Below are 26,439 nucleotides of genomic sequence, written 5' to 3'. Positions count from 1 at the left end.
TGTTTCCCAGATAACAAGATACTCTTGTGATGCTGTCTGCTGACCTTCATGAAACAAAGTACACACAAAGTTGTAGTGTGGTAAAGGTGATGGAACCCCCCCACACACACTTAAATTTAAGTGGGTAACTTAGGCATTATTAAACATAATCTGCAGCCACCAGACAAACCCAAAGACTTGTTGCTCCCAAAGAAATATTGTGGTGCTGCCACTGCTACAGGAGATTCTGAGTAGGCATGTGCAAATTACATTAACACTCATCATCTTTTTGCCTCTATATGCACTTTATACCTGGACCATTTTGTGTGCCCCATGCATTTTAAATTCCTTCACTGTATTACCCTCTACCACTTCTGATAGGAGGCTGTTCCATTTATCTACCACTCTCTCAGTAGCTTAAAACTTTCTCAGAATGCACCTCATGTACGCCACTAGTAGCAAGTCTTTCAGCTGAATATACACCATTAACCTTCTGTCTCCTATCCATCAACTATTGCCTTATCCACTCAACTATTTTAACATCCAAACCTAAACACTGCAATTGATAAGTCTTCTATCAGGGACAGTGTTTAATGTCTTACTGAAATCTAGATAGGCTATATCAACAGCTCCTCCCTGGGCACTCAGTAAAAAGATAATCTACATCTCCTCACTCATCTCTAAATGCACTCCTAACCAGTCTCTCCGCTCATCCAATGATCTCCAGCTATCCTCTCCTCTGATTTCTAGCTCTCATGCCCGCTTACAAGATTTCGCAAGGGCTGCCCCTATCTTCTGGAATGCCCTCCCCCGGTCTATTCCTCTCCCCCCTGCCTTTATTCCTTCAAAAAATCCCTCAAGACCCACTTCTTTAAGGCTTGGTTTCCATTTGTTTTTTTTTTGCTAAAAACGCCTATAAAAACGCCAATAGCGCCACCTGGCGTTTTTTTGTGAAAAACGGCTGCAGCCACATGTTAGCTGTAATTCAATAGGAAATCGCAAAATGCCATTTCCACTTGGCGTTTTTCTGTTTGGCGTTTTTTCAGTCCTCTTTGGCGTTTTTCTGCTTTTTTGGGCTCTGTGGCAGTTTTTCAAAATCGCAGCATGTTGACACTCTGGCGTTTTTTGCAAGAAATCTTGGCTTTTTTTCTCCAATAGAAGTCTATGGGAGAGAAAAAACGCCATGAAAAAGCCATGTGGGTTTATTGCCTTGGCGTTTTTTATGGCGTTTTTTCCACGGTTACAATGCAGAGGATGGACCCAGTATCTGTGTGTCCTACGAGAAATAGGCTGAAAACAAACAGTTTCACACAAAACAAAGTCCTGGACTGGTTCATATTGAATTTTACACCATTTGGAACAAACATGCCATTACAAACAAACATACGCGACCGGATCCTGCGTGCCAAAAGCAACAGCAAACAATTTGCACCATCATTTGGGGCCAATCTTCCCAGAGGAGCAGACATTCGAAATAAAGCATGCCTTACAAACCACAGAAAAGAGACAAAAGGGTCTACCAAGTAAATGACATCAGGAGAGGGCAGATACTTGCCATTTATCCTAATCCCTTTTAGCTGGGTGAAACTTCTAACTTGTAAAGGCTGGAAAAACTGCCTAAGGTCAAAAAAAGCAATTTCCACAGAAAGGCTAAAACGCCAGAAAAAACTGCAGAAAAAACACCAAAACGCAGGTAAATGCAGTGGCAGTTTTCTTGGCAGTTTTCCTGGCGTTTTTCATCAAGAAAAAAACGCCGGACAAAAACCGAAGTGGAAACCTAGCCTAAGGATGCTTACAACATAGTACACTAACACCCTCCCATATTCCTTTAGCTCACCTTTCCTCTCCTGCAATACTTTTACTAGTGTGGCTGCTCCATCCCTAACAACGGCACTTTTACCTTTTGTAATACACACAACTCCCTCTAGACTGTAAGCTCGTTTGAGCAGGGCCCTCCTCACCTGTTGTCTCTGTTAGTCAATTTGTTATGTTACAGACTACTTGTTATGTCCTGTCTTGACTATAGTTACATTTTAGAAGAATCAGCCTTTCTAAAATCTAGAAGTGGGGTGCAACCTCTGTTATATTAAACAACACCAGTGGCATCGCTACAGGGGGGCAAGGAGGGGGGCGCCGAATTTGGAACCACCCAGTCTCGGCTGATGTCTTGAAAGGCTAGGCATCAGCGGCCGATATTCCTGACATCCGCTGATAATAAGCGAGAGGTACAGTGGTCAGTTTATTACAGGAAGCTAACTTTAGCAGATATACCCATTTGGATACCGAGATCTGTTACACCTACCAAATATTATGACCACTTAAAAAGAGACACATCATGGAAGGAAAGAAATTGAGATTTAGATCCTAAAAGGAACTGTCCCTCCAAAAAAGGGGCACCTGGGAGATTTATGCCTTTATTCTGGTATGCCAAGAGGAGAAATTATCCTCTTGGCAGCTCACATTTTTGGGTCGCTGCTATAGGAGTCAGCAGGAAAAACTCTCCCTGCAAATTCCATGTATATAACCACCAGGGTGTCTAAACTAACAGAGACCTTAGGCAGCATCTACAACCCCTTTCAGAGTTGCCTGCCTAGTGTGTTTTGTGCTCCTTACAGGGACACTTGAGCCACCATATGCATTTTAACGCATAAGATAGCGGAGGTCCCTTGAAGTTCTGTAGAATTCCTCCCATATGCATTTCCCAGCTAGGTGATGTGTGTAGAGACCCTCACATGCAAGGGTGGAAAAGAATTCCCAATGTCAGCGCTTTACTGATGCCAATTGGCTTCTCCAAACAGCCAATCAGTGGTACACAACCTTAGAGGTTTCTTGGGTTAAATATAAGCATATGAAAGTAATTACAAAGCACTTTCACATTTATTCATTGGTAAGGAGACCTCCTGAAAACAGTGTTCATTGTATTGCTCCCTGAGCTGAGTTGTCCTCCCTTGGATTTAACCGATCAATTCAAAGAGAATTTTTTTATGTTAAAGGCCACATCTACTAAAAAGGTTGCATTTTTAAAACAAAAAATATAAGCCTACAGAAACAAGTAAATATGTTCCACCCCTATATACCCACATTGTTATAATGCAGTCTGACAACGAGGTTTTCAAAATTAGGAACGCATTAAAAAAGATAATGCGTGAATATACCAGAATCACGATACCACTAAGTAAAATAAACGCCACTTGGTACAATAAAGGGACTTGTCAATACACGCTAGTTTTTATTTACAATAAAGTTTATTTAAAAAAAAAAAAGCCACTCTTCTCCGGGACCTTTTTTTTTTTCTCTGACGGGTGGTGCGTCACTTGTCAGGGCCCGCCCCGTTTTCACCGCCACTCTGCTCCCGGCCTGCGCTGACTCCGGTGCTAGATGTATGGTCGGATCGGGAAGGTGTCAGTGCAGCGGTGGCCGCAGTTATACTTTCTCCTTCTCCGTAGTACCTATTGCGTACCAGGCCAGGCCTGGGAATTTATTCGGGGCTCACCTGGTCCTCGCCGGGCCGGGGCCGCCCGCATAACCCAATTGTATGGTAGCTCCGGCCCCGGACATTTCAGTTTCCGAGTCTGGCAATAGCTGCAATTGCTGCCCTAGTCTTGTGTCCCAGCTTCTCCCCGGCGGGGGCTTTCTTTTCTCCAGCTAGTTAAGGCAAGGCATGTCTGCCTCCTCTGCTGATATGATTGAAACTCCCCCTGTACTGAACTTCGAGGAGATCGACTACAAGGAGATAGAGGTGGAAGAGGTGAGCCAGGGGCCCTGCGGAGGGACACTAATACGGGTAATGGGGCGGAGTGATTTATAGGAAGGTAGTTTGTGTGAAGGTGAGTGAGCGAAGTGTCAACACAGGAACTGTTTTTTCCTCCAGCTGGATTCACCTGGAGAATGTGTTGCTTCCCAAGTGTCAACATCTAAGTTAGTAGTAGATACACCTAAGTGTAGAGCGTTTAGCCACACTCATCCACCACAGCCTGAAGTTAAATGCAGAGGAAAACAGGATATACTCCTATCATGCTAGATTTCCTATTCTGATACTGTGGTGTAGTCTGTCCACTGATGGTCAAGTTCTACCTGCCCCATGTATATTCCTCTATAATGCTATATATTCTATTAAGGTACTATCATGTGGTATGTTCACTAATGGACACCTTTTATCATGCTGGGGATTCAGTCACAATACTGTCATGTAGTCTGTTTGCGGATGGTTGCGTTTCTAATGTCATCACCCTACTTACCCCAACAAGTCTACAAGGAAATACTTTAAAAGCTTCTGCATGTTATACAACTGAAATTGATGGGTCAACCCAGCACATTCCCTTAACATGAATATAGTTGCTGGGTATGTTGCCATAGTAACTAACACCATTGATTCTAGTGACATGAGGTTGTAAGACACTGTGTACAGATGATCATTGTTTTTTGGACAGAGTACCCTTATAATGGGAAACCCCATCGTTTGCAAGCAGACAGTGTATTTTGACGTTAACAAATCTCATAATGTTCATCATTGAAGTGCTCCAAGGAAGATCTTAATATTAAGAATATAAAGGTTTTACAGTAGAGCATTGTAACAATGAATTAGAAAGACTTCCTTAGAGTCCTACCTACCTCTCAGTGCAGGCTGTGTCTTGGGCACTTTTGTCTGTTTTCAATGTCTGTTACCCTATATTATCCAGTATGAAACGGTGTTTAGTAAATACAGCATAATCTTGGCCTAGAATACAAGGTGGTCGGGTTGTAGGATGAGTATTGTTCAAGCTGTTATATCAGCAGATGTGTAGGAAAAGGGTGTTAGACATAGGGTGTTATCCTCTCCTTTGTAGTCTCTGTTCCAGGACAGGCCTGGAATTTTATTCCTGGCTTATCGTGACAGAAAGACGTTACTGTGTGCTGCAGGAATCTTTTCTTGTGGTTGCAGTCCTGTGTTGAGTACTGGCTCAAACTCATGTGACTGCAAAAGCCAGTATTTGAAATAAAAACTAGACATGGGTTGTTGTCTGCATTTGCTTTGGATAAAAGCACTACCTCCTTAACATACTAGTTACTTGTACATAGTTTGGAACCATTGGACAGTTGAAAGGTTCACAGAGTATACCTGTCTGATACATAAGTTAAGCGCTGTACATAGTAAGGCCACTAAATGCTACATTTTTGGGTATAGTTGACATCTTGCTATTTTTACTCATTGAAGAGGGTTAAAAGTACACTTTGGCCCTTATATGCACTTGAATGCATCTGATAACAGCTGGAAGTGTGTTACCTTATTACTTTATTTTTTACTTTTTGCATGCAAATGTATATCTGAATTGTCAGAATCCCCTCTATGTAGTTGCTCCCTTTCCCCGCTCCCGGTTAAATGCTTTTGCAGGAGATGTTCTATCCTGCTCAACAGTACAAATGCTCGGGATAGTCTATGCCAACAAGATAGAGTTCCAGGGGCAGTTCTTCCACAACATTGCCCCCTGCACATGCTCAGACAGAATCCCCAAGAATATAGAATATAGTGGACTTCATTCATGCCAATGTTTGACAGCTCCAATATGTTTGCATCTTTTGGGTAATAAGGATGCATATTTGAAAGTATGCTAATATGTATTCACCTTTTGTTGGGTATTAAACTATGCATTTAGATTGTTTTTTTTTTGGCAGTAGAAATTCCATACATATTTTCTTAGGGGCTATGTGATACTTAAATTACAGGTTTCAGTCTGTTTTCTCTATTTTTATTATTATAATGAATGCCTCTTTGAATGGCATGTGTTTTGTATAAACGTTCAGCGTCCCCAATTCTTGCTTTGGCAATGATGACATTTAGCAATGTCACACTTGCAGCTGTGTGTGTAGTTCCCGGATTAAGCAAATCTATTCTGTCATTTCAGATCTATGTACATTGTAATTTGACAGATGACTCTATGGAAGCCATATTACCTGCCAGCTCCTAGTAGCCTTGTTGCTGTTTACGCAAACAAGTATTAATTCCCAGATGTCTTTCTTTTTATGTTACTTTCTGGTTTTATCTGTTTTCCATTATATTAAACCAAATTTAGGAAAACATATCTTATTTTTATTTTCTCCTATTGCATTAAATAGAAACTCCCTATTTTAACGGAGTTTTTTCCTTTTGCCCATAATAGTTGTTATTGTACAGTATTGCATACTATTACCCTTCTGGTGATAATTTTAATGCGGGATCAAGTGATAACTGCAAGAATCACACCAAGGATAGACTTTTGAGGCATGTGTTACACATGAACTTGAAATGTTAAGTCCATTAGGAATGTTGCAGAATACAAGAGTTTCAAATTAAGGAGTCTTAAGTGTAGAATAGAAAATCGTATTCTGGGTTTCATGCTTTATCTTTCGTGATTGCTTTCTAAAGGGAGCGCGGTATAGAAGGAAACGATGAAGGCATCGGTCAACACAGCCCTCCATAGGGTTTATGGACCAGTTGGAGGGATCAGTGATCTCCCTTTTGAACTGGTCCATTGAGTAGTGGTGTTACGGGCGATCTCCTGCCCTAGACCAGAATACACCACTTACTGATATCCCAAAATATAGTTCTTAAGCCTTACCTTTCTCTTATTTAAGTTTTTTTCTTCTTCTTCCCAAGACATTTGTGGAATTGTAAGGTTTCTTCCTCATGTAGGTGTTATAAAATGTTGTAGTATTATTCCAGATATTAAAGCTTTCTGGTGGGTAGGATTGTGAGAAGCTAAATGCCTATAAAGCAAAGACCAATCATTGCAAGTTACTGTTTGGCTGAATTAGAACACAGGCTGATCTCGGAGACAAAAACGAGTGTACAATGTACCAATCAATTCTAGGGTCGTCCATTTTTATATGATTGTCCAAAATGCTAAAAAAAAAAAAGAAAAAGAAACCCGGACTAGGATAGTTTTCCTTATACCGGTAATTATTTTTATTTGCAAAGCTCTTATTCATCGCTTCTTACATTAAATTGTTTCAAAGGGCATGATAAACCTACAATTGACAAACCAATACAATAGGTAAAGAGGGCCCTGCTCTCAAGCTTGCAAAGTTAGTAATACTTGTCTGAAAGTCCTGATGCCAGTGTTTTAAGAAAAAATAATCCCAATGTATCAGTTTTTTGTAATACTTTGTTAATTCTAATGTGATAATCTGTTTCTAGAGTTCAGTGAGTCAGACTGCTTTTCCAAATTTGTAAATTTGTAATCTCAAACTGCCTGGTGTGCATTTAATGCTGAGGATGACTACAATTTACTATAGACAGGGCTTGACAAACCCCTGGTGCCAGGTCATCATGGTGTCATGAGATCGCTTGTTGGCGCCTAGGGTTTTGCAGGAAAGTACTGTAGTAACGCAGGCCCCCACATTGAAGGGGAGCCCTCGCCAGTGATGCTAACACTGAACCCCCTTCCAACATACTGCTTGCCTGCGCTCCTCCAGTCCCAGCACACTGAGTTAGTTTGGCCATGGGGAAACTACAACATTTCCAGCACTCAGATGCAAGCAGTGTGAGATCAGCAAAGGATCTGTCCTGAGCCAACAAAGTTAGTGGTCCAAAAGTGCATAAGGAGCATAAGTATGTTACTGTGTCTGTCAGTATGTTACTGTCGGTGTGTGTGTTAGTATGCATGTGTAATTATGCTTGTGTGAGCATAAGTATTTTGTTTTTTGATTCTGCCGTCATAATAGTGCCCTTACTACACAGGACCGCCCTGCAAGCATTAGCCAGCACATTTAGGGTGTTAGGGCATGCTGAATTAATAATGGGACTGATGCTTTTGAATAAACTAAATCCTGAATTATGATGGGGTCCCCCCACATTAGAAAATTCTGAAGGGCTGTAGAAACGTGTTCAGAAAGACTAGGACAGCTCAGTGAGGTGTGATAGACCGTGTTGAATACCAATTCTGTATGTTCACCTAGCACTGTCACAGAGCACTAGGAAAGGACAGATGTGGCATTGCATACAGTGTAAGTTCTGTTTCATCAGTAAGTAAATTAATGGAAATGTTGCTGAAGAGCAGAATAATTGAGTATTCTGCATCCGGTTACTTGCATAATTCAAGACAATGTAAGGTCCCTAAGGAGTGATCATGTCAAACAAACCCGAGATTTCTTTGACAAGGTTACCAGAACAGTTCATCAGGGAGGAGCCGTAGATACGCTTTATTTCGATTTCAGAACTTATCTGACACTTCTTTAGATGAATTCCTTAAGACAAGCTATCTTGGGACTGAACCTGGAAGAGACAGGTGGATGAGAAATTGACAGTTTTACGACACACAGCCATTGGACTAGCGGTGATCCCTGTGTTCTACTTGTAGACTCTCCTAGGCATATTGTACTAATTATTTTTTTTAAAGAATGTTCGTCACTCAGGTTTTTGAATATATCTTGATCTTGCCAAGCTTTTTTATGTCTTTGTTTCTTTATTTTGCAGGTAGTATTGGAATTCATATTTTTGTTTGATTTGAATGTCTGAAGTAGGGGAGGGCTGCTGCTTGGGGGGGCAATACAGCTAAGCCCCCAAACCCCTTGCAGGGGTGCTGCTAACATTTACCCTAACACACATACAAACTCAATCAGATGGAGTACTTGGTTATCAATTGTTTGTGTCCTATTAAGGGATTGGACAGAAATATTGTTGGCCAAAAATGGCATTATCAGCAAAATGCATAAATAATAATAATAAAAAAACAGAAGTAGAATGAGTATCTGTACGTGATTAGTATGAGTGAATGAATGTGTGTGTAAGCATGGATGTGGAGCATGGCACAGGGGGACAGACCCCATCCTGCAGGGCAACATTTTATCTTAGCTGACAGCAACTATATTCAAGGGGGGCAGGTAGCCAGGTTTCAGCATGTACTGGCTGACTTGGCATGATAGGAGTGTGATTTCTGTTATAAAATATTTCATATACAGGGTGTATTTTTTTTTTATTAAAGGTGGGTGGGGGGCAGTCATTTCCGGCTTCGACCAAGTGCATCCTGAATTTTCATTTTGGTGCATTCCTAGGACTCCTATTACAGCTTTAAAATGCCATTATAGTGAAAATGGAAGAACTACAATTAAGCTATTACTTCTGCAAGCTATCACAGATTTGTCGCTTTATTTTTACGTCTATGCCGTTGGTGATTTTTACAGCATTCAGAGTTTATAATATTTTGCTTGTGGTTGCATTGAAACCAGTTTGGCCGACTTCCATGCTGAAAGCACACACTGGACATTATAAAGGGCTAATAAACTGAAAACAAATGTGCACGCTTCGTATAACCACGTGCACAGAAAGTTGGTGCTGCTGATTCACTTGTTTGGAGGCAGTGGATAAGTAATCTATTTAGTGCTCAGATTGCAGGGAGACAGGAACAGCAGAGTGTATATGCTTCGCGTTAATGACAGTACCGCTACAAATATATCTTCTATGGTTAAGTACATTGGCTAATTTATAACCTGTCCATTGAGCTGTGTATCTACCTTTTGCCATGTGTGATTAGTAAATCGCTATTGTAGTTTTTTTTTTGGGGGGGGTTGCATTCATTTGTAGTGCCATATAATAATTTTATGTATTTAAACAGGTAGTTGGAAGAGGCACCTTTGGTGTTGTCTGCAAAGCAAAATGGCGAGGAAAAGACGTGGCCATCAAGCAAATAGAAAGTGAATCTGAAAGAAAAGCCTTCATCGTTGAGGTAGATATCCATCTGCGGGTTTTATTATGTATCCATGCTCCTTATACCCAAAGCTTTCATCTTTAGCTCCCAACACTTCTGTACCATGACTGTGCTACTAATCAAACACCCATTTCTTATGAGTTTAAAATTAAGTCTTGGCACGTATTATGCTCTTATAATGGTTTACATGTATTTAACAGTTCTAATTGTTACATAATGTCAGCTGCATGGTAGCCATTTGGATGTTCTAGCCCGGTTATCATGACCCAGTCAACTAGACAAGCACTGCTTTGTTGAAATCAATAGAACGGCTCAGTGAATGTATCAGAACAAAATGAAATAAAACAAAGTTTTTGTCAATGCTAACCTACATTACTGTATAGAAAACTATTTTATACCCAAGGAGAAATATTTTTCCCCATCTCGCTTCCCCTTTAAAATAGGTTTGGCATGTAAAACTCCCTGTGCATTAAGTGCCCTGCATAAACGCTTATTTCTGGAAGCTCCTTTAAATCGTTTTAATTTTAAACATATGTTATATAAATCAAAATATTAAGATATAATACTATTAAAATTACCGTATTTGCTCGATTATAAGACGACCCCCCAAATCTGAGTTTTAATTTAGGAAAAAAAGAAAAAGCCTGAATATAAGATGACCCTATAGGAAAAAAGTTTTACTGGTAAATGTTAATTCACCAGTTAATTTTTTTTTTTTTTAATAAAAGCTATGATTGAGAAAAATATTTTTGTTTTATTTCCTTCTATTTTCCAACCTGCCCCCCAGTTATGCACATCTGCCCCAGAAATGCCTTATACCCCCTATATGCCACTGTGCCCCATGATATGCCTTTTGACCCCCTATGTGCCACTCTGCCTCCAGAAATGCCTTATACCCCTATATGCCACTCTGGCATTTAGAAGGTTAAAAGGCATATTATGGGGAAGAGTGGCATATAGGGACGTTTAAGGCATTCAGGAGGCAGAGTGGCGTATAGAGGGTTAAAAAGGCATTTCTGGAGGCAGAGTGGAATTAAGGGGGTTAAAAGGCATTTCACAGAGCACTCTGCCTCCCGAAATGCCTTATACCCCCCATTTAACACCCCCCGCCCCCCCCCCAAGCATTTGCTCTGAAAAAAAACTCATCTTATAAACGAGCAAATACGGTAATGAAACTAGTTCTGCTTGGATTGTGGCTTAAAGTGGGTTAGGTATTCATTTTCTGTCCATCGAGAAAATGACCTTGGTAGATGTAATAACATTAGTGCACATGGCGGCTAAAGCCTCTCGTCCTAAATATTAATATGAGAAAACATTTGTTCGTGAATGAATGGCTCACATCTTAGGCTACATCAGACAACAGGACTTTGTTTATTTCCAGTCCCTAAATCGGTACACAGTCAATATTTTAGTAAAAACCTTTTAAATCCATAGGCAAACATTTCATTTTTTTTTATTGCAGCTTCGGCAGTTGTCACGCGTGAACCATCCAAATATTGTAAAGCTGTATGGAGCATGCCAAAATCCGGTACGTATTTTTGCCTTTGTGTTATTCTAAAAAATGTTGATAACCCCCCCCCCTCGTTTTTTTTGTTGGTAATTTCAATAATTATTCAAAAGGCTAGAACAGTGGTAACTTCATTATTTATCAAAATCTTTCTCTATGAAGTTATAGATAAATTTTCTTTATCCCCCAGTTTTATAAAATAATTTGTTTGCTAATCTTAATTTTCTGTTTCAGGTATGTTTAGTTATGGAATATGCAGAAGGAGGCTCATTGTACAATGGTAAGCTAAAATACAAACGTGCATGTTTAATACTATATAATATGGGTATTAATCCACACACAACTAATGTGATTTTTTTTTTTTCCTATGTAGCATGTCATTAATATACTTGCTTCTTTACTTTGCAGTTTTACATGGTGCGGAGCCGTTGCCTTACTACACAGCAGCCCATGCAATGAGTTGGTGTTTACAGTGCGCCCAAGGGGTGGCATATTTGCACAGTATGAAACCAAAGGCTCTAATTCACCGGGACCTTAAACCTCCAAAGTATGTTTATTTCCCGTTCAGTTGTCAGTTATGTTTTTGGTGAATTCCCTGATTATTTACGGCAATGCTAAGAAGTCCCTTCTAATGCAGACTTCCATTGTCAGAATGTGTGGCTGGGTGATTAGCGACGAGCCGAACTAGGGCTTATCACAGACCATATTATGAGGAATCTTGTAGATTGATGAGTAGTCAACCATTCAATATATGAACTTCCTCTTTAAATCATCACTATAAAATTACTCTGTTTTAGTATATTTTGAACTTTTGGATCTGTTAAGATCTTGATTTAGCATAAAGAATATCAAATTCCTTCCTTAAAACAATCACACTGATTGTACGCTAACGTTCAACCGTAAGGCTTAAAGATCCCACTGCTTCCTTGTGGTGGAAACCCTTCTATCCTTCTTCTTTAAAATAATAATAATAATAATAATAATGTGCTAATAATGAGGAATGACATTTGTAATGTTGATGTGTTGACGTACTATAGTGCAGCTTTTCAACTTGTCCATTCTGCAGCTTGCTTCTGGTAGCTGGCGGCACGGTTTTGAAGATATGTGACTTTGGCACAGCTTGTGATATCCAGACCCACATGACTAACAACAAAGGCAGTGCTGCGTGGATGGCGCCAGAGGTTTTTGAAGGTAACTTGCTGTCTTGGATATATTTGCCCCATCATTCTTTCATAATCCTCCTCGCACATGACTTTACAAGCTGTTATTAGACGCGCAGAGATGTGGCTACTGCGGTCTCAAAATAGCTTGAAATGATTATACTCTTTTTAGGCACCGTTAAAGATGTGGTTAAGCAACATTTGCATATGCGGTGGGCAGAGTAAACCTGTTACTGATTATTTTCCATGTCTTATAATTTACTGCAAAATATAGCAACGTTTTTACTATCACTAGAGCGCTTTGAATTGGTATGTTGTACCTTTCTCCAGTATACACACGGTTAAATGAGCAAAATCTCAAACCGAGCTTTCCCGATTTTCCTGTATATAGTTTCCTAACTTTATCTGTTGATAAAAATATGTAGTTGTGGCATTGTTTGTGTGGGCATGTTGGGGGGAACTCACCACCATGTCTCCTCCTTTGCCTCCTGTCACTTTCATTTGGTGTGTTTGAAGTCTCTATCTCTTTGTATTTTTTTTTTCCCTTTTCAATTTTCATTTATTTATTTTGCTCAGTAGTATCCTTTATAAAAGTATTTAAAGTCAATTACGTTGTTTGGGTTTTATACCTGAGATGAACAAGAACAACAATTCTGATGTATTGTCCTCATTTACCCTTTCCCCCACCACAATACAAATAAGGTCAAGAACAGTAGCAGGGAGTTAGTATTACAGCAAAGTGTTCTTAAGAAAGAAGTATATTCACAGGTTTTGTATAAACTAACAAACAAACAAATTGGTTTTATACCAGTGCAGTTACTCCTGTCATAATTGCCCTCCCGGACATTTTTTTAATTATAACTGCTTGAGGATATAATGAAGTGTGGATTTGGTGTAAATACTCTACAGAGCCTTTTTGTAAAATGGTGCGCCCAGGGCCATCTTTAACATGCAGCCAAAGGGTCAGCTTTCCCGGCTCCAGTCAATATGTAGAGTACGAGCTTCTTCTTTTACTAATTTAATTAAAACATGAATGGGAAGCACCTTATTGCATTTGAAGGATCTGTGACATGCTTGCATTTTAACTTTTGGCATGGCGCCTCCTTATACGTAGTGATTAGCCTTTGTTCAAACAGTGTTTATCATACTAAAATGAATGCCTCTATGCTTTGTTTTAGGTAGCAATTACAGTGAGAAGTGTGATGTGTTTAGTTGGGGTATCATCCTGTGGGAAGTAATAACTCGGAGAAAGCCGTTTGATGAAATTGGAGGTCCAGCATTCCGCATAATGTGGGCTGTACATAATGGTGAGTAAAGTGTGGCCTCCTTGTTTATCACCTTTATAAGGTACCGTTTTTTCCTATATAAATGAATGCTCGTGTCATAAAGAAAAAGCAAACTGATGGTTTTCTCAGCACATCAATTTAGATTTGTCACGTCACGGAAGGAACGACTGCTAGTGTAGATTGGTTGGTTTTATTTCTTCTTCCATCCTACATTGCAGTTGCAATGATGCATGAGACTTGTTCTAATCTTTTTAAATGAATAATAATTCTGAGTTGGGTATCCCTTTTTTTAATATTGGGTCCTATATAATGTTACATTTTTTTTTCTGTGCCACATGCTTGAGATATTTGCATAGCCAATTAAAAACTAATTACGACATTCTAACTTTAATCCCTTCATACGTTGTTTTTGTTATAGAGGTTCGGAGTTAGGTGTGAACTCCTCAGCTTGTGTCATTGTTCTGTGAAAGATGTTTTAAAACTGCAAAAACAACTTTTTGTGCTTTTAATTATTTCCTGGGAGTACAATTATTTTCAATGATTAATCCATCTACTTAATTAACTCTTCTTATGTATTCCCAGGTACTCGGCCACCATTAATTAAAAATCTACCTAAGCCGATTGAAAGTTTAATGACTCGCTGTTGGTCAAAGGATCCCCCCCAACGACCTTCAATGGAGGAGATTGTCAAAATAATGACACATCTAATGCAAGTAAGTTGATTTTTTTTTTTCTGTGCAGCTTTTCTTGTTTTGTTAAATCTCAGCAGTAATGGGAAAGAAGGAAAAGGCTTCTTAGAAAATAGCATGTGCTTTATGAAATGAGTTAATGTTATTTTGCTTGGTGCCATTTTAAACGCTAGATGTCAATGTAGAAAACACTATGCAGTCCTGAATACCTGAAGAAACTTTAAAACCTAGAGTTGCAATTTCCTTTCTTTTGCAGTATTTCCCTGGGGCTGACGAGGCTTTGCAGTATCCTTGTCAGTACTTGGATGAAGGACAAAGTAATTCCGCAACAAGTACAGGTGCGATTATGGTTTTATAAACCTTTTTCTTTGCATCACTTGGTGTAAAGTATCGATACTGTAAATAGGAATGTACGTTAATTTTTTATAGATTTTTTGTAATTTCTTGCCGTACCTAATGACATACCTAAAAATATTTCAGATAAGTTATAAGGGTTTTTAAATACATATTTTGATATGAATATTGTTACAGTGGAGCAGCATCCCAAGATAGAAAGTTTTTATTTTGTTTCTGCGCTGTATACGTGCACTAGCGTATGTTTTAAAATGCCATGGATAATTTCTAAATATATATATAGAAATAAAATATAATAAAGCTGTCCTTTATTGCATTCCACAACAATGTTTTGTTGATAAAGCAAGAACTGCTACCGTTTTTTTAAATTAAAAATGTATACCATATAATTCCATAGGTCTGCAGGAAAATATCGAAGCATTGTTTTGTATAATCTAAATAAGTAATTGTTTAATTGCTAGAAATGTGAACCTTAGTAGAATAAGAATTGATGGCGGTATTATTCATAGCTGATGAGTAGTCAACTATTCAATATATGAACTTTAAATTCCTTTCCAATTACCTTTTTAGGCTCCTGCATTGATATTACATCCACAAACAAGAGCGACATTAACATAGATCCTAACGATTTCCAAGCAGTTACAAATAATGATACCATCAAAGGAAGAGAGTGCAAATTAGCTCCACATTTGAAAAGTCAATCCAAGCAGTCAGTAAGTACATTGCCTGGACGCCATTTACTAAGTGCAACCAATGTTGCATGAAAATCGGATAATAAGCTGTGCGACTTCGAGATACATGTCCATTTGGGGTAAAATAGTCTGTACTGGTGTAGTTGGTGTTTGGAGAACCTTATGTAAAGACTTGCCTTGAATCCTATTGTGATGTTTTGCTATACTGTATTATATAACTTCAGTCCTTCTAATATATCAATTTAGTGTCACGCTAGGTGGGGATGCGTGTGTGTGTGTGTGTATAAATAAGCTGACTTACAGAATATCCATCTAAGCTAATTATGCTGCTGATTGGTCAGAAAACCACAAGAACCAAAAAGTTATCGGTTCAGTACCTAAGTAGAGTAAGATAAGTAGCTGATTAGATACTAAGTGCATAAAGTAGCATCAAGAGAAAAATAGTCCAAAAAAAAAAAGTATCAAAAAGTCAAGATGGTTGTGTAATCCTTCTCTTACAGGGTGAGCCTGGACGTTTGAGTTTGCCCCCATCAAGGGGGAGCAGCATTGAAAGTTTGTCGGACATTCGAGGAAGACCATCTTCAAATTTGGGTGCATCTGAAGACAAAAGAATGAGTGCTGACATGTCTGAACTGGAGGTGAGGAGCTCTGCTAGCACAGGTAAGAAATATGTCTTTATAACGGAAAATAACAATCAATCACCCATTACGCATTTCATTACATTCTTTATATCCAGCACCCAACATTGTTCTCTATAATAATCCCTATTTCCAGTGTGCTGCAAAACTGCAGCGCACAATATTCTTTAAGGACGCTGTTAATCCACACTATTCTCTTATGTGTGTCCATTTTATCCTCCATGTTAGAAATTTCCTCATTCAAATTTCACAGAATATACCAGGGAAGAATCCATAATTCAGTTATTAAAGTCCTTTTCGACATAAGAGATATTATCCTAGAGGACCTCATTTAATTGCCAATTCTAAATGACCCTAATGCCTATGACTTCACGTCACCAAGTGGAACCCTTTGAGGGGTTAGTTATTAAACTTAAAAGTAGGTGGTATAAGAAGATATTGGGCACATCTAGAAACCTACTGTTCCAGAAACACTTTTTTTTTTTTTTGTAGATTAGTACTAGTTTGGTAAAGGCTTATTGGTTATCCCACTGGCCATGAAAATGTTGTGTGATTACCTTACAACATAGTAACATTAACAAGAAAACCTTGTTATTCCAGCTGAAGTATAGGTTAGAGCTGCATAAATAGGACATCATACTTGATGTACTTCAGTCTAAGATGACATTTAATCATGTGTTACCTTAAAAGTAAAAAGTATCACACACTTGTGCACACTGGGAAGCGAGAGATCAATTCGGCATAAAACATCTCCTGCAAGCCAGTCAATCAGTCAGTCATATGATCATATGCATTAAAGTGGAAATGAAGGGTCAAGTGTCTCTAACAAGCATATCAACTTGAAGCCCACCATCCATTCTTGATAAATATGGATTCCTCAAAGAAACTTATTTACATGCATATATAGCTGCAGCTCCTTTGTAATAATTTCCTTGTGTTCAGTGCTCATGGTGATGTATAATGCTCCTTAGGTCATCTGTCTGCTAAGAAATCATACTGATCCTAGTGTGATTAACCTGTATGAATCAGGATTATTTATATATATATATATATATATATATATATATATAATTTGTAAAAAAAAAATGTGGGATTTCTATAGTTTTCAAAAGCTCAGGAAGCAAAAATTGTATTTAATACAGATTTCCTGCCTTACAGCGTTGATTAGGGACTTCGGCCCGTGCTGTTAGTGTTGTAGCATCCATCTAGAACATCAGACAAAATTCATGTTGTGCTATATTTTTATGAAATGCTTCTGTTTTTCTAGGACAAGCTGTCATACTTTATTTACAACGTAAATAATCCAGTGCTCATCATTTCATTAGAAACTTTTGCCAACATCCTGATGAGAGTAGCATAGAAACAGCGTGTTAAAGCCATTTGGCCAATATAGCCTACCCATTTTGTAAACATGTACACACCAGTATATGTATGCAAATCAGTCGGTGACTTTTCTTTTGATTTTTTTTTTTTTTTTCTTAGTCTTATACCTTCCCCTTTTGAAGTGTTTGAATTATTGTTAGTTCCCTCGGAAGTTGGTGTAAGTGGACTCCACTATATTTATGGAATGCACACATACAAAAGTAATGGGTAGAGAGATGTTAGAAATTCCAGAATAGTCCTCTCCATTTTCTTTTTTTAATTTATTTTAATAGCCTAAAACAGATGTTTAGAAAAGGTTCTCCACCTGCCCTTGTTGCTTTTATGTGTCCGTCATGATCGTGTCTTGTGCATGCCCATTAATATCATTTCTACCTTACATTGTGAACACACTTTTAGTTTGTATGAAGCTTTGTTAAAATAGAAACCGCTGTTCATTTTGCATGGTTCTTTTTTTTGCACGTCCCCTCACTTTGTAACACTGTGCTGTACATGTTCATGCTTGTGTTCATTGTGCTTCCATACCACTTGTAGTTGTTTGCATGTGTATTGTGTATGTGTTTTTGCAGCCTATATCAAGCCTAAACGAGGCCATCGTAAAACTGCTTCATTTGGCAACATTCTGGATGTCCCTGAGATCATCATCACAGGTAGTACAGAATCTGAGCAGACTTCCTTAGCTTAATGATGGCAAACTAATGCTGAATAGATTTTGCTCCAAACATGTCTACATTGCCCGGCCGAATAGCCTAGATTCAAAGTTCCAGAGGTTGCAAATGTGTGTTATTGGGCTGTTTTGCAGCATTTGTTTTTTGCTTTCAGTATTCAGTCTTACTCGTTGAAGATTATTTATGTATATTGTGTGTTTGTGTGTATCTTATTAATAGTATTGACAGTCCATGATGGGTCACAGCCTGCTGAACTTCCTAAGAGGGAGCAAAGCTTTGGGATTCCTTTGGGTTAGAAGTAGGCGCCACCAGTTTACTGATGACCTGGACGTCGGTTACCTCTAGTGTTATATGAGATGGAATTGAAATTGCTTTTAAGCATCAGAAAGCAACATTTTTAATAGATGATTATTTTGTGTTTAAAAACATATCTTCCTGAGCTGTTGCACTATACCTCTGAGTAGGGAACGTGATGTAAGAGAAGTGAAGCAACATAAATGTGGCACAGGCAGAATTGGAGCAAAATGTATTTCACGTTGATTCTTTTACTTGTGTTTGCAGTGGCTTTCCAATAACATGCATGTTGTGTCAAAATGCTACTAATTAAATGCTAATTCTCCCAGATTGTCTTCTAAGCCTTCATTTTATGTTGTCCATTGTTTTGCCCCTCCCTGACAATCGTGACTTCATTTCTCATTCCACTCGGCATGTGCAAGACCTCCTCAAATTCACAAGTGGTTCTGTTTCTAATTAAGAATGCCAAATATTTCCCCTGGCTTTTCATTCCTGCTAATTTTAGAGCAATGCCATTAAATAAAAATGTGCTCATAAGATAATACATGTAACACGTATGTTTATTAAAAAAAAAAATGCTATGCTACTGTTATCTTGGCAACAATATTTAAAAGATCTGCGGTTATTTTAACTTCTGTACATGTAATGTGTTGTGCAAAGGCATATTTTTTTCTTTCTAATTCTGAAATAAGCATATGATTAAAAATAAATGATTTATGGTGCCGTTTAATTCCAATATTTTCCGTGCAGCTATACCTGGTGGGTCACAAATGGGACAGCCATTTTGAGGTCACCCTATAGTATTAAAGTGATTTGTTTATTGTGTAATTTCTGTGGAGGGTCATATTGATGCTTTTGAAAAATCTGTCTATTGAGCAATATTGGCTGCTTTGAAATCCATGTAATTCAAAGCATGCCACACAAATATTTTTTGGCCAGAGCTCTGTAACCAATACCCTCTGTCATTAAAATGATGTAATGTACTGTCACAGAGTAGAAATGCTAAGCAGTGCATCAGCTGTTGCGTATAGCAATCCGGTGTTTCCCCTCCAACAGATCGCATAGCTTATTACGTTATTATTTCTAGATAACTAGGTGTGTTTGTGCCGCAACGTTTATTGCTGCAGCACACACGGACACTCTGGTAGATGTCTGTGATTTTGAATGCTCTGCCATATACTAATGGTTAAAAATATTAATTTTGGTAGTGCTGGGGTGTGGGTGAGGCTGAGAGTAAGAGATTCTGTGCTATTTTCTGCATCATTGAGATTTCAACTGTCCATCTCAGTGTTTGTCCATGAAGCCTAGCATAGTGAAACCAGCAGAGATAATGTACTTGAACAGCTTTCAGCTGGCACTTTAGATCAGCAGCCCTGCTGTACAAACCCCATAACGTAAGGCACTGGAAATAGATGCCGTCATCAGCCTTGGAAACCCCACTCGCATGCAACACGTGATAGACTATGGTGTAGGAGAGCAGCTCTTCATGTGTTGGGAGCATTCATTGTCTTAAACTATACGTGCAGATGGCGTGCCTGCGCTTCTTAAGTTAAAATGCCGCAGCTGTCTCCTTCCTGCCCTGTGTAGATCCCCTTCTCTTCCTATGAGTTTGGACAGATTCCAGGCTTTCACAGTTGTGCCCATTCAATTAACTGCACGATCAACATTTGGTAAATCATTTTTGTCTGATATCCAGCAGGAAACGGGCAGCTGAGGCGCAGATCTGTACAGGACCTCAGTATTATTGGGACAGAATCAAATCAGGTAAGACTTATCTATTTATGTATGTTTGCACAAGTGGATGCAAGGCAAAAATCAACAATTTGTGTCCTCTAATTTGGTGTAAAAAAAACAAGTTTCTAATTTTTGATTGTGTTGTGTCAGACCTCTTAAATTATGTTATGTAGGCTTGGCGGATGAATGAGGGTTTTCTATCTAATCCTGCTGTTTGGTGAGCACTATCTTGTTCCAGATCACTTATGAGCTTGTGAGGCAAAAGCAGGATTGTGGCAATTGAAATATGTTCCAAACCAAAGACTGTGTGCTCTGATAGTATGTTTTAAACACTGAAACAGTTAATTGTTTTTGTCTTTTTCCTTTGTATGTTTGTATATGCAATGTACTGCTGTACTGTCAGATAGCAAACTGAACATATACTGTGTATCGGATAGATAGCTGTATTTACCCACCACGATACGTTCTGTAATCAGAGCCAATCAGAGAGCATGTATAAAGTTTGTCTTCTAAACATTTCCACCACTCATGGTGCTTTAGTCTCTAAAGCTGGCGTCTGAAGGATTGGGTTGTACGCATGATTAATAATTAATGTGGGGAGATTTCTTTACTCACCGTAGTTATTGAATGATGACGTATGCAGGACCAGCACATCCTTGCAGAATAATCCTGCCAGTATCATCCCTTCATAACTGCGTAGAGAAGGTGTTGACTTTCCATTCATTCACACTTTGGTGAATAATCTGCAGGCTCCCTCTAGGGGATTTATCTCAGGAACATGATTTTCGCAAATCATTTAGACAGACTATAAATTGCAATTGTACACTAAGCTTGTTTTCAATTAATTATGAATCATCTTTGTTATTGGTAAACCCTAGTTTTTATCTTAATTACACTAGCCAGGTCCCTTTTAACAGCAGAGAAGGATTGTCGCATTGCCCACCGCATTGAGTGAATTTCTTCACTTGTAATTACAAATGTACTTGGAAGCCTCGACACTTACCAACCATCATATAGCATGTTGTCAGTTTAGTCATTATTAGATTTTTATTATCTTTTGCACTTCCTGATTTTATTTAGGAAAGTCGAAATAGTAGCAGGTCTTCCAGTCCTAGTGTGAGGATGATCACTACCTCAGGACCAACCCCTGACAAGCCCCCACGTGGCCATCCATGGGGATCTGATGAATTTTCAGGTAACTCTTTAAGATAATGTCTGCCTTTCAAGACCAGAACGCTTTCGATCTGGTAATTGTGCCTTTGTTTCTGGTTAGTCTTTGGCCATTTTTTCATTTTATTTTGTTTAAACATGATGTAGCTTAATTAACAATGACACACATTAAAACACAACCAGTAGTTAAAGAAAAGAGGACCCCACGCTTTCAAATGTACCATCTATTAGGTTAGGATGATTTCATTGTAGCAAATCTGATGTGGAGTTCTCAAAGGTGGAGAGCAATGGATGGTTTCTTCGGGATGCAGGTTTGGGGCGGTATTAGGATGGGTAATTGCTGGAAAAAAAAAAAAGGATTGTACCCTTTTGTTTAGTCATCAAAGTATAAACATTTATAACCTTTCCATATGAGTTCTTCTAAAATATATTTCATACAGTGTTAAGAATGCTAAAACATTGAATTTAACTGTTGTAAGGTTGTTTTTTTTGTTTTTTTTGAGTTGGTTATGTCAGACAACCCACACCTTTTTGCACAACTGCCTGTTCATTTACATTGGTCCTTTTTGATATGTTTCTAATGTACAAGTACTTTTTTGTGTTAAAGTAATGCCTTAATGTCTAATAAACTGATTTATGTTTTAGATACCAACGGTTCTGATAATTCAATACCTATGGCATATCTTACTTTGGATCATCAGTTACAGGTTGGTTAAACATTTTTCTCCTAAGTAATGCTTTAAGTGACACTTGCTTTGTGTCTGGGGTGTCAGACCTGACAGATGGGAAAAAAAACAATCTCAACATATTTTACCTTTATGGTTATTTAACATATTTCCCAATTACAAAAATACCTAATGTTTTTATTTCGCTATTTCACTTTCACACACACATTTATTACGCTGCCACCTACTTTCTGGTGGTGCTAACACAGGCTATATAAGATTAAGTAAAATGCGGTGAAAAGTCTAAATCCTCTGCTATTCAAATTTATTTGGCATGACTAATTAAAATACGTATGTTGAGTCCAATTGAGATACCTTGAAAGGCACGAAATCAACTTATTAATATACATGATTCTTCCCAGATATCTCACATCGAAAATACAGCAGTCATTTACAACCGTGTGTTAAAAGTCTATCTACAATTTTAAGAAACCACCGCAGAAACAACTATTAAGTCTGAGTCAAGTTTAGAAGCCATGCACTGAATTTTCCAGAGCTAGGATTGACATTTATTTTTAAAGGCTTACTGATGTAAATATATTTTGGGCACATTCTAGCAGGTTATATATTGAGATATTTGATGATTGTTGTTATCATGTCTGATTTATTTTCAGCCTCTAGCACCATGTCCAAACTCCAAAGAATCTATGGCTGTGTTTGAGCAGCACTGTAAAATGGCTCAGGAATATATGAAAGTTCAAACAGAAATTGCCCTGTTACTACAGCGAAAGTAAGTAAATTTTGTATACGTATTGTAGAACTTTTAACTTGAAAAACTGTTGTCAAACTGCAATCAGCCATGGAGAACTCTATAGTGTATTAAAAAAAAAAATTCATAGAATGAGTAAAAGCACACAATTAAAAAGCATGTCTAAATGCCCTACCGTTATATAACATCACAGGTATCCTTATGAAGAGTTCATATGTTGGCTGTATAGATCATGTGTTATGTGTATAGTAAGGCTGATGTAGAATATATTTGCTTATTTGGTGCTCACTCGGTTTGCACTGGTGTCTCACAAATTACTTGATGTCACCTTTTTCTTTTCTTAATAATAGCTAGGGAGCCATGAACCGTGTAGCTTTCTGAAATACAGTTGAAACGGTCCCTTGTGTTCCAAGGATGCTTAATTTAGCTTATTTTGGTTTGTTATTTTAGACAGGAACTAATAGCAGAACTAGACCAGGATGAAAAAGACCAGCAAAACACATCTCGACTTGTCCAAGAGCACAAAAAGCTACTGGATGAAAGTAAAAGCCTTTCAACGTATTACCAACAATGCAAAAAGCAGTTGGATGTCATCAGAAGTCAACAGCAGAAACGACAAGGAACCTCATGATTCTTTAAAACCTTTTCAACATAGATCGCTCGGTGTACTGCTGTTAGACATTTCAGGCATCCGGATTGTTTTCCTTGCTGTGAACAGGAAGATGGACATTTTCATTGCTTTGGAACATGAAGCTGATGAAAGAATACAGCGCTTTATCGGATTACTGTGAACTGTAGCTGTACGCATGCTTCATGCAAAACCTTGCTATATTGTTAATGATAAATTGTGAAGTTTTTGTTTTGTTTTTATTTGTTCTGTAGAAGCAAAATTTGGCATACAAAACAAGTAAATATCCCTTGTCATCCTTACCTCCCATGTTTGTTTATGCCCTAGCCGTTAGAGGAGAGTTCACGATCGCCTGATGTAGCATGGCTACTTCCAGCAGCGGAAGTTACCGTTCTGTAATGCAGAAGAAGAATTCTACTCACTTCATGGCAATACATAATTCATTGAGACCCTTCTCCAAGTAGGAATATCTTGAAGGGGATAGAACATGGCTATTTACACCAGTGAGTAATGTTTCATGCATCTGAAATGAAAAGCTAACTCAAAAGAAAGATGATGAATACACAACAACATAAAGTCATTAATGTAAACAATGTATAATTCTGCAGGAGAAATGATCCATTTTATTCACAATTTACTGTTTAATGAATTAACTGATGAGATTCACCATTCAGAAAAAAACCCTAAATTAAAATAATACAAGCAGTATTACTGTTTTTGAAGGTTTTGTATGTCTGAATATGTTATGTTTTTAAAAACTATATTCATTTGTTGGTATATTATGCCACACGTCCAGATACATTAGGCCATATTTACCAATGCAATATTAGAGCAATTCTAGTGATGGTTACTTATTTAGCAACAAATTAAATCTTCTTAGAAATGGCCCCCTTACAAATATTGCAAGGTCACTTAACCCAATGTTTCTTCAATTGTCCCTTGATAATTATTGCCTGTTATACTTATGAAAATAAAGAATGTCAGACACTTTAAAAATTATTTTAAATTGTCTGCCTCCATTTTAATAACTTTTGTGGTGAATACCGTTAATCCTTATTTCTTTTAGTGCTTATCTACAAATGTCCTTGAATGAAAAAAATAACAGTGCAGAATGTCTGAGGTTCTCTCAGACAAGATGATTGTATATTTTTAATCTAAGCTTTTTCTACTGTACGTAGAATGTTTTTGCCATATCTGTTAAAACACCTGTAATCCGTAAACATTGACTGTTAACCTTATTCAAATAAAACTACATCAAACAAAATTGTAACATGTGGGTGTGGGTTTACACCATTGTGAATGTCGGCAAGAAATTTGACGACACCGGATCAGTGAGTTGAATAAGTGCTTCTTTATTACGAGTGTACACAGGGGAGAGTCCAGTTCACATACTGCTCTACCTTCCCTAGATTATTTAACAATTTATAGCCAATAAACCCCAAATCAATTGGTTTCCATACGGTTGAATCTTTTTAGTTCCATCTTTAAGATGCAAAGCATATTTGCACTTGTCATATTTGTCAGGAGGTGGTATTATTACTTAGTACAGGGATTCAAATTATAAGATGTGGGATACCCCCCCCCCCCCCAAAAAAGTATTGGTGAGCAATAATTTGAGTAACCATAAAGATGTACCGTAATTTACATTATGAAAGAATTTGGCCCATGTTCGATTGTTCTTCACAAGCTAAAAAAAAAAATTTGGGGTCGAAGAAAAAATTGTAACATGTTAGTTGTAGTTAAGCTTTCATTGACATCCAACTACTGATTAGAATATTTGTATTTAAAATGTTATTAATGGATCTATGTATAGGTTAGGAAGTTTTATCTAACAAGGTGTAAGCTTTGTTTTTTACCTGTTAAAACCTTAATTTATGTTGATTACTTTGAGTATGCTGTTGATTGATAATTCTCAAGAATGGAGGGTTTTGATATTATGCAAGTTGAATACAGTTGGTAATGGGAACTTTCATCTCAAATTAGATTGCAACCATGTATGGTAGTACTCTAGGTATATGGCTCTTCAACAAATTACATATTTGCAACAAAGTATTTAAAATGCAACTCAATATAAGTACATTACATCGTAGCTTTTAATTCTTAATATTTTCTAAATATCTTAAAAGCAAAAAGTGGAAATGCCATGTTCCGTACTTCATCTGTGAAATGGTCATCTGAACAATTTTTTGAAAAGCATCACCCAACCACTTTTGTTTGTTTTTGATTAGATATACATTTCATTTGCTATGAATTTCTCTATTTGTTTACTGCTGGGAATGACTCTTATTTCACCTCCCCTTGAGGACATTTGATTAACAAATAAATGCATGTGTAATTTGCGAAAGTGAAAATGTGAGTTAGCAATTGAGAATATGCAAGTTGTAAGTATGTTTCTGCAATTTTAATGCCAAATCACCTGCACAGTTTTTTGAGTGACTAGACCTCTCCAGCAAAGTATTACAGAGTCTCAAGGCACCGGCAAGTACTTTACAGCTCAAAGCAGTAGGATTGTGCATTTATTGACACTGCTTAAAAATATGATGTCATCAACATATTCATGATTATGTATAAAAAGTGATTTTGGTACAACGTTCTAAAGGTGATCTTATCATAGTTAATTTATAAACCCTGTGTCTGCTGGCCTCTGTGTGTCTTAGAATCTGTATTTCCAAGTTGCCAAATATTCTTTACATTTGCAAATACCAGGTGGTGGTCTCTTCCATCCCCATGTATTTGACGTTTTTATCAGTACAAGCCATCTTCCTGCTTTTCATTCTTAGTAATACACCACCTGGATCCTCAAGGGCTATACAGGTCATAATTTTATAACAATCCAGTTTCAGCACAGATATCTCAATTACAAATTAAAATCTTATTCCTGTCCTGTTCGGGGTTCTCAGTTGCACCTCTAGCCTACTTTATCTTGAGTGGTAATCTAGTGGAAGGATGTATGTTATCTATATTATTATATATCAGCAGTCTCTAGCCGTTATAATGTACAGGACCGTGTTATCCTGACATGGAACCAGTGTGTGTCTCACTGCAAAGTCTGTAAATGAAGTTCCTTGAAGATGCTTTCAAGCATAAGCAGAACATCAGACAGCCAGGGTAATTTCTGCTGATGCATCATGTATGAATTTACAATATGCATAATAAGTAAGTCA

General features: G+C 37.9%; 1 protein-coding gene across 2 annotated transcripts; it reads left to right on the top strand.

Annotated features, from left to right (window-relative positions):
• The first annotated feature begins 3,288 nt into the window (after positions 1 to 3,288).
• MAP3K7 (mitogen-activated protein kinase kinase kinase 7) lies at positions 3,289 to 24,539 on the top strand. Of its 2 annotated transcripts, XM_053461055.1 has the most exons (17): positions 3,289 to 3,727; positions 9,549 to 9,659; positions 11,104 to 11,169; positions 11,383 to 11,428; positions 11,557 to 11,695; positions 12,215 to 12,339; positions 13,487 to 13,615; positions 14,177 to 14,307; positions 14,540 to 14,621; positions 15,208 to 15,350; positions 15,830 to 15,989; positions 17,917 to 17,997; positions 20,006 to 20,073; positions 21,124 to 21,238; positions 21,859 to 21,920; positions 22,553 to 22,668; positions 23,098 to 24,539. In XM_053461055.1, the coding sequence occupies exons 1-17, from the start codon at positions 3,641 to 3,643 to the stop codon at positions 23,276 to 23,278; spliced, it is 1,842 nt and encodes a 613-aa protein (XP_053317030.1). In that variant the 5' UTR covers positions 3,289 to 3,640; the 3' UTR covers positions 23,279 to 24,539. The 2 variants fall into 2 exon arrangements, with proteins under 2 accessions (XP_053317030.1, XP_053317031.1); XM_053461056.1 differs by lacking the exon at positions 17,917 to 17,997 and having other exon boundaries at positions 3,290 to 3,727.
• The last annotated feature ends 1,900 nt before the right edge of the window (positions 24,540 to 26,439 follow it).

Source organism: Spea bombifrons, chromosome 3 (genome assembly GCF_027358695.1).
Source record: "Spea bombifrons isolate aSpeBom1 chromosome 3, aSpeBom1.2.pri, whole genome shotgun sequence".
NCBI lineage: Eukaryota > Metazoa > Chordata > Amphibia > Anura > Pelobatidae > Spea > Spea bombifrons.
Note: the sequence above shows the minus strand (reverse complement) of the source record. Positions and strands in the feature narration are given on the sequence as shown.